General features: G+C 42.0%; 1 protein-coding gene and 1 pseudogene across 1 annotated transcript; both read left to right on the top strand.

Moving 5' to 3' along the window:
* Positions 1 to 6,750, top strand: part of LOC115460346 — a 52,125-nt pseudogene extending 45,375 nt beyond the window's left edge.
* A 159-nt stretch (positions 6,751 to 6,909) lies between these two features.
* On the top strand, positions 6,910 to 8,580 carry LOC115462121 (gastrula zinc finger protein XlCGF26.1-like; the record flags this gene model as incomplete). Its single annotated transcript, XM_030192163.1, has 1 exon — positions 6,910 to 8,580. A coding segment is annotated over one exon (1,671 nt), but the record flags the coding sequence as incomplete, so codon positions are not given.
* Positions 8,581 to 9,349: the final 769 nt, after the last annotated feature.

Raw genomic sequence — 9,349 nt, forward strand, 5'->3', positions numbered from 1 at the left:
AAGGGAAATTGCACAATAACTTGCAATAGCTAAAACGGAAAGATGGGCACCTGGCCGGAGGGCATGACTCATAGATTAAGCAAGATTAGAGAAAAAAAGTGTCTTGCCATAGACTTGTATTAGGACCAGATACTATATAAGAGAAGGGCATCTAGGACGCAGAGCTCCGGTCAGTTGAACCCAGAATCTGTCTGCTGAATGTACCTGATGAAAGCCTGATTTGGGTAAGATTAAAAAGACTATTTCTGTAACTCAACTGTTTCTGTCTTTGCTTCAATTTATTCTCTATCTTCCATCTGTTTTACAGAATAACACACACATAAGTAAGACTTCTCACTGTAACAGTTTTATAGTCATTTTATAGATTTTAGGTGGGAACATACATGGCCAACTTAGATCCTAATAGACAGAAAGCTGTGGTCATGGGAATTAGATTTGAACTAAGCCTTCTGATGCCTCCTCAATACCAATTCCCTTGGGAAGGGATACCACCGGAATTCAGGGAGGCGTTCAAACAGACTGTGGAGGCACAAACCTTCTCTATACCTCCGTGGAAAAGGGTCTCCCCGGGGCGTAGAGAGGGACATTAAAACAGGTGGTAGCAGTGGAGGGTGTGAGCTGGGGACTATGAGGGTTGGGGGGTATTCTGAGAGAGCTGTGGAAGTATATGTGCTAAGGACAAGAGAGATTTCAGAAAGAGAACCAGTGTGTGCAGTATGAGAGAGCTCTGGGTGTTTTTACTGCTGGGGAGGGGGGCTGCAGATTGACAGAGGTATGGGATTTGTGTGCTGTGGGAGGAATGGGGAGGTGGGATTCTTGGAATGAGTAAAAAAAGAAATAAAGGTTGGGGCAGAGAAACCTGCTGGGTGTAAGGGGGGGGTCAGCCTTCTTAGGGAGGGGTTCATACTAGTTGGAGACTGAGATTACTGAGGGGATGGGGTAATCAAGCCTGAGCTGGGAGACAACTTAGGCAGAGTCAGTCCTGGAGAACAAAAGAGATGGATGTTAATGCCGGGGGGGGGGGGGGGGAATTCTACACAAAAAGATAGATAAAGCTGAATTTTTAAAAATCTGCACAGTTACAACCCCAAAAACAAAGGCAGGAGCTGAAATCTGACTGTATTTCTGGTTTGTGTTTCAGATGCGGGTGACATTTGAGGACGTCTCTGTCTCTTTCTCCCAGGAGGAGTGGGAGTATTTAGATGAGGAGCAGAAGCAGCTTTGGAGGGAGGTGATGAAGGAGAACTATGAGATCCTGATGTCTCTAGGTAAGGGTTTCCCGTTATTCTTACTGACTGGCAGTGGGTGAGTCTCACTACAGGAAGCCGGTGTGACTGATAATGAGTGATGGCGAGATGACATTAGTACCTGGGGTGGGTCTGTTTCTAAGATTCTTCTGTTTTTATTGGAGTATTGTTTAGATTCCTGTCTGTAAAACCTTCAATAACTATGACTCTGGCATTCTTAGGGTATCCTATACTTTGTTTTTCACAATTGCTCACTTGGTGGGACTTGGGTGTGATTGTGTTTGATGACCTTAAGGTAGCCAAACAGGTAGAAAAGGCAACGGTCAAAGCCAGAAGGATGCTTGGGTGCATAAGGAGAGGGATGCAGTTCTGGAGACCACACCTACAGAAGGAGTGGAGGAGTAGCCTAGTGGTTAGTGCAGTGGACTTTGAACCTGGGGAACTGGGTTCAATTCCCACTGCAGCTCCTTGTGACTCTGGGCAAGTCATTTAACCCTCCATTGCCCCTGGTACAAAATAAGTACCTGAATATATGTAAACCGCTTTGAATGTAGTTGCAAAATACCACAGAAAGGCGGTATATCAAGCCCCATTTCCCTTCCCTTCCCTACAGAAGGATATAAACAGGATGAAGTCTGTCCAGAGGGCGGCTACAAAATTGGTAAGCGGTCTCCGTCATAAAACATAAAGAGACAGGGCCATGAACTTCAACATGTATACGCTGGAAGAGAGGAGGGAGAGAGGGGATATGATAGAGATGTTTAACTACCTCAGTGTTGTCGATATACAGGAGGCGGTGAGCTTTTTTCAAATGAAGGAAAACTCTGGAATGAGGGGACATAGGACGAAGAAGAGGAAACAGGCTTAGGAGGAATCTACGAAAGTATTTGTTCACGGAAAGGGTGGTGTCTGCTGTTTGGGCCTGTTGGTGCTGGGTCTCAGAACCAAAAACCCAACGCCTCACCCCCACAAATTCCCCAACTGATTTCTTAGCACCACCGGCTGGGAAAGTACCAAAAACAACTGTATAAACAAAAGAAGCTTCTTACATTACCCAAGAACATGAGAAGCAGAGTAGTGAGGGAACATAAAAGGGGGGAGCCATGGAAAATGGTCGCATATTCCTTAATCTATTGAGATAGACTTAAGGAAGATGTTCATCGACCCCCCCCCCCCCCCCTTGTTCCAGACCAGGCAGTTATATATGCTGAAGTACAAAGAACTGGTTCTCAGGAACACATCACTACTACTACTACTTGACATTTATAGAGCGCTACTAGTGTTACGCAGCGCTGTACATAATAACGAAGAAGGACGGTCCCTGCTCAGATGAGCTTACAATCTAAAGAACGAAATGTCAAGTTGGGCAGTCTAGATTTCCTGGGTAGAGGTTAGGTGCCGAAGGCGACATTGAAGAGGTGGGCTTTAAGCAGAGATTTGAAGATGGGCAGGGAGGGGGCTTGGCGTATGTGCATGGGGGGGGGGGGTGAGGCGAGGCAGGATCATCATACAGGATGTCATTTGTTTCTTACAAAAGGCACATAAACATTTATATATTGCATTTCCTTAAAAGGAACATCCTCAATAAAAGCAATCTTTACTCCCTTCCCATCCGACCCCCCTGCAATTCTCCCATCCTGTCCTGACTACAGGATTCTTGTCTCTCTCTCTCCTCTGCCAGGTACTCCGCCCCCCTGTCATATGGAAATTAGTTAAAAGTCTCCTAGAGGAAGGTAGGGGAGGGGTGAGATACTTGCAGATGGCCTGCTTAATATCATTGTACAAAGACCAAAAGGTGCTTTGAAATATCAACTTGAATATAATCATATATTCTGTATTCATCCCTGGTAGTGATTAGCTTGGAAATGTATTCCCAACAGGGAGGGGGTGGAAAATTTACAATTAATTATACAGATTTTTTTATTGAACTCGTTAAACTGCTGTTCTCCTACAGTACTATACAATGCTCTGTTTTTAAATTTATTTAGAAGAAGATGACCCTAAGAACAGTAATGCAGAGACACATAAATGGAAGCTCAGTGAGAAGCCTGAAGAGGAAAAGATGTTCTCAGAAAGAGAGAAAGAAGAGACTTCGTCCTGTTCTGACTGGGGAGAAAAGGGAAAAAATCAAAATAAACTAAAACCTTCAACAGGAAGCTCAGCTCCGTGTGAACATTTTACCAGTAATATCACACAAACAGTGGAAGAACAGACAAACCAGATGAGAGTTCAGAAATGTTTGTGTGATGGATGTGAGATATTCCTTAATGATCATTTAACTCTGAAATCACATCAGAGATCCGATACTGAAGAGAGACCATATACAGGTACGGACTGTGGGAAAACCTTCAGTCAAAAGAGAGAACTACAGCAACTGCAGAAAACATGCATAAGAGAGACACACTGTATAGGTTCTGAGTGTGGGAAAGATTTCAGTAGGAAGAAAGAGAAACATGAGAACAATAATACAGAAACTAGAGTGTGTACAACGACAGTAGATGAGAAAACCTTTATCAATAAAGGAAGCGTTACAAAATACCAGAAAAATGACACTGATGAGGGATTATCTGCATGTTCTAGTCGTGACAAAAGCTTCAGTCAGGAAGAAAATGTCATAAGAAATGCAAAATTCCAGCCAGAACAGATACTAGTTTCAAGTGCTGAATGTAAGAAGAAATTCAGCCATAGAGAAACATTCACAGATCATAAAACACCTCAGACTGGTGAAGAATCAATGACTACTACTAAACCTGAAAAAGTCTTTTGCAGAAAGACAGACCTCTCAAACTACCAGAAAATTCAGAAAAATGAAAACTTGTGTACTTCTGCTGACAGTGGAACAAGTGCTTGCTGGAAAAGAAACCACCCAATGCACAAGAGAAACCACAAAGGAATGAAACTACTTAACTGTACTGAGTGTAATAAAAGCTTCAGTCAGAAGGGAAACCTCACCAGACACCAGAGAATTCACACAGGAATGAAACCATTCATCTGCAGTGAGTGTAATAAAAGCTTCAGTCAGAAGGAATACCTCACCAACCACCAGAGAATCCACACAGGAGTGAAACTGTTTATCTGCACTGAGTGTAATAAAAGCTTCACTCATAAAACAAGCCTCACAGAACACCAGAGAATCCACACAGGAGTGAAACCATTCATCTGCACTGAGTGTAATAAAAGCTTCACTCATAAAAGAAACCTCACAAAACACCAGAGAATCCACACAGAAATGAAACCATTCATCTGCAGTGAGTGTAATAAAAGCTTCAGTCAGAAAACAAACCTCACAGAACACCAGAGAATCCACACAGGAGTGAAACCATTCATCTGCACTGAGTGTAATAAAAGCTTCACTCTTAAAAGAAACCTCACAAAACACCAGAGAATCCACACAGGAATGAAACCATTCATCTGCAGTGAGTGTAATAAAAGCTTCAGTCAGAAAACAAACCTCACAGAACACCAGAGAATCCACACAGGAATGAAACCATTCATCTGCAGTGAGTGTAATAAAAGCTTCAGTCGGAAAACAAACCTCAAAGAACACCAGAGAATCCACACAGGAATGAAACCATTCATCTGCAGTGAGTGTAATAGACGTTTCAGTCATAAAACAAACCTCACAGAACACCAGAGAATCCACACAGGAGTGAAACCATTCATCTGCACTGAGTGTAATAAAAGCTTCACTCATAAAAGAAACCTCACAAAACACCAGAGAATCCACACAGAAATGAAACCATTCATCTGCAGTGAGTGTAATAAAAGCTTCAGTCAGAAAACAAACCTCACAGAACACCAGAGAATCCACACAGGAGTGAAACCATTCATCTGCACTGAGTGTAATAAAAGCTTCACTCTTAAAAGAAACCTCACAAAACACCAGAGAATCCACACAGGAATGAAACCATTCATCTGCAGTGAGTGTAATAAAAGCTTCAGTCAGAAAACAAACCTCACAGACCACCAGAGAATCCACACAGGAGTGAAACCATTCATCTGCACTGAGTGTAATAAAAGCTTCACTTATAAAATAAGCCTCACAATACACCAGAGAATCCACACAGGAGTGAAACCGTTTATCTGCAGTGAGTGTAATAAAAGCTTCAGTCAGAAAACAAGCCTCACAGAACACCAGAGAATCCACACAGGAGTGAAACCGTTCATCTGCACTGAGTGTAATAAAAGCTTCACTTATAAAACAAACCTCACAGGACACCAGAGAATCCACACAGGAGTGAAACCGTTCATCTGCAGTGAGTGTAATAAAAGCTTCACTCATAAAAGAAACCTCACAGTACACCAGAGAATCCACACAGGAATGAAACCATTCATCTGCAGTGAGTGTAATAAAAGCTTCACTCATAAACCAAGCCTCACAGAACACCAGAGAATCCACACAGGACTGAAACTATTCATCTGCACTGAGTGTAATAAAAGCTTCACTTATAAAATAAGCCTCACAATACACCAGAGAATCCACACAGGAGTGAAACCATTCATCTGCAGTGAGTGTAATAAAAGCTTCAGTCAGAAAACAAGCCTCACAGAACACCAGAGAATCCACACAGGAGTGAAACCGTTTATCTGCACTGAGTGTAATAAAAGCTTCAGTTGGAAAAGAAGCCTCACAGAACACCAGGGAATCCACACAGGAGTGAAACCATTCATCTGCACTGAGTGTAATAAAAGCTTCACTCATAAACCAAGCCTCACAAAACACCAGAGAATCCACACAGGAGTGAAACCGTTTATCTGCACTGAGTGTAATAAAAGCTTCAGTTGGAAAAGAAGCCTCACAGAACACCAGAGAATCCACACAGGAGTGAAACCATTCATCTGCACTGAGTGTAATAAAAGCTTCACTTATAAAATAAGCCTCACAATACACAAGAGAATCCACACAGGAATGAAACCATTCATCTGCACTGAGTGTAATAAAAGCTTCACTCATAAAAAAAACCTCACAGTACACCAGAGAATCCACACAGGAATGAAACCATTCATCTGCACTGAGTGTGATAAAAGCTTCACTCATAAAATAAGCCTCACTATACACCAGAGAATCCACACAGGAGTGAAACCATTCATCTGCAGTTAGTGTAATAAAAGCTTCAGTCAGAAAACAAGCCTCACAGAACACCAGAGAATCCACACAGGAGTGAAACCATTCATCTGCACTGAGTGTAATAAAAGCTTCAGTAGGAAGGGACACCTCACAATACACCAGAGAATTCACACAGGAGTGAAACCGTTCATCTGCAGTGAGTGTAATAAAAGCTTCAGCCGGAAAACAAGCCTCAGAGAACACGAGAGAATCCACACAGGAATCAAACCATTCATCTGCACTGAGTGTAGTAAAAGCTTCAGTCAGAAATCAAGCCTCACAGTACACCAGAGAATCCACACAGAAGTGAAACTGTTCATCTGCACCGAGTGTAAGAAAAGCTTCAGTCATAAAACAAGCCTCAGAGAACACCAGAGAATCCATACAGGAAAGAAACCATTCATCTGCACTGAGTGTAATAAAAGCTTCAGTCAGAAATCAAGCCTCACAGTACACCAGAGAATCCACACAGGAATGAAACCATTCATCTGTACTGAGTGTAATAAAAGCTTCAGTCGGAAAACAAGCCTCACAATACACCAGAGAATCCACACAGGAGTGAAACCGTTTATCTGCACTGAGTGTAATAAAAGCTTCAGTTGGAAAAGAAGCCTCACAGAACACCAGGGAATCCACACAGGAGTGAAACCATTCATCTGCACTGAGTGTAATAAAAGCTTCACTCATAAACCAAGCCTCACAAAACACCAGAGAATCCACACAGGAGTGAAACCGTTTATCTGCACTGAGTGTAATAAAAGCTTCAGTTGGAAAAGAAGCCTCACAGAACACCAGAGAATCCACACAGGAGTGAAACCATTCATCTGCACTGAGTGTAATAAAAGCTTCACTTATAAAATAAGCCTCACAATACACAAGAGAATCCACACAGGAATGAAACCATTCATCTGCACTGAGTGTAATAAAAACTTCACTCATAAAACAAGCCTCACAGAACACCAGAGAATCCACACAGGAGTGAAACCATTCATCTGCACTGAGTGTAATAAAAGCTTCACTCATAAAAAAAACCTCACAGAACACCAGAGAATCCACACAGGAGTGAAACCATTCATCTGCACTGAGTGTAATAAAAGCTTCACTCTTAAAAGAAACCTCACAAAACACCAGAGAATCCACACAGGAATGAAACCATTCATCTGCAGTGAGTGTAATAAAAGCTTCAGTCAGAAAACAAACCTCACAGAACACCAGAGAATCCACACAGGAATGAAACCATTCATCTGCAGTGAGTGTAATAAAAGCTTCAGTCGGAAAACAAACCTCAAAGAACACCAGAGAATCCACACAGGAATGAAACCATTCATCTGCAGTGAGTGTAATAGACGTTTCAGTCATAAAACAAACCTCACAGAACACCAGAGAATCCACACAGGAGTGAAACCATTCATCTGCACTGAGTGTAATAAAAGCTTCACTCATAAAAGAAACCTCACAAAACACCAGAGAATCCACACAGAAATGAAACCATTCATCTGCAGTGAGTGTAATAAAAGCTTCAGTCAGAAAACAAACCTCACAGAACACCAGAGAATCCACACAGGAGTGAAACCATTCATCTGCACTGAGTGTAATAAAAGCTTCACTCTTAAAAGAAACCTCACAAAACACCAGAGAATCCACACAGGAATGAAACCATTCATCTGCAGTGAGTGTAATAAAAGCTTCAGTCAGAAAACAAACCTCACAGACCACCAGAGAATCCACACAGGAGTGAAACCATTCATCTGCACTGAGTGTAATAAAAGCTTCACTTATAAAATAAGCCTCACAATACACCAGAGAATCCACACAGGAGTGAAACCGTTTATCTGCAGTGAGTGTAATAAAAGCTTCAGTCAGAAAACAAGCCTCACAGAACACCAGAGAATCCACACAGGAGTGAAACCGTTCATCTGCACTGAGTGTAATAAAAGCTTCACTTATAAAACAAACCTCACAGGACACCAGAGAATCCACACAGGAGTGAAACCGTTCATCTGCAGTGAGTGTAATAAAAGCTTCACTCATAAAAGAAACCTCACAGTACACCAGAGAATCCACACAGGAATGAAACCATTCATCTGCAGTGAGTGTAATAAAAGCTTCACTCATAAACCAAGCCTCACAGAACACCAGAGAATCCACACAGGACTGAAACTATTCATCTGCACTGAGTGTAATAAAAGCTTCACTTATAAAATAAGCCTCACAATACACCAGAGAATCCACACAGGAGTGAAACCATTCATCTGCAGTGAGTGTAATAAAAGCTTCAGTCAGAAAACAAGCCTCACAGAACACCAGAGAATCCACACAGGAGTGAAACCGTTTATCTGCACTGAGTGTAATAAAAGCTTCAGTTGGAAAAGAAGCCTCACAGAACACCAGGGAATCCACACAGGAGTGAAACCATTCATCTGCACTGAGTGTAATAAAAGCTTCACTCATAAACCAAGCCTCACAAAACACCAGAGAATCCACACAGGAGTGAAACCGTTTATCTGCACTGAGTGTAATAAAAGCTTCAGTTGGAAAAGAAGCCTCACAGAACACCAGAGAATCCACACAGGAGTGAAACCATTCATCTGCACTGAGTGTAATAAAAGCTTCACTTATAAAATAAGCCTCACAATACACAAGAGAATCCACACAGGAATGAAACCATTCATCTGCACTGAGTGTAATAAAAGCTTCACTCATAAAAAAAACCTCACAGTACACCAGAGAATCCACACAGGAATGAAACCATTCATCTGCACTGAGTGTGATAAAAGCTTCACTCATAAAATAAGCCTCACTATACACCAGAGAATCCACACAGGAGTGAAACCATTCATCTGCAGTTAGTGTAATAAAAGCTTCAGTCAGAAAACAAGCCTCACAGAACACCAGAGAATCCACACAGGAGTGAAACCATTCATCTGCACTGAGTGTAATAAAAGCTTCAGTAGGAAGGGACACCTCACAATACACCAGAGAATTCACACAGGAG

This window comes from Microcaecilia unicolor, chromosome 1, assembly GCF_901765095.1.
Source record: "Microcaecilia unicolor chromosome 1, aMicUni1.1, whole genome shotgun sequence".
Lineage (NCBI taxonomy): Eukaryota > Metazoa > Chordata > Amphibia > Gymnophiona > Siphonopidae > Microcaecilia > Microcaecilia unicolor.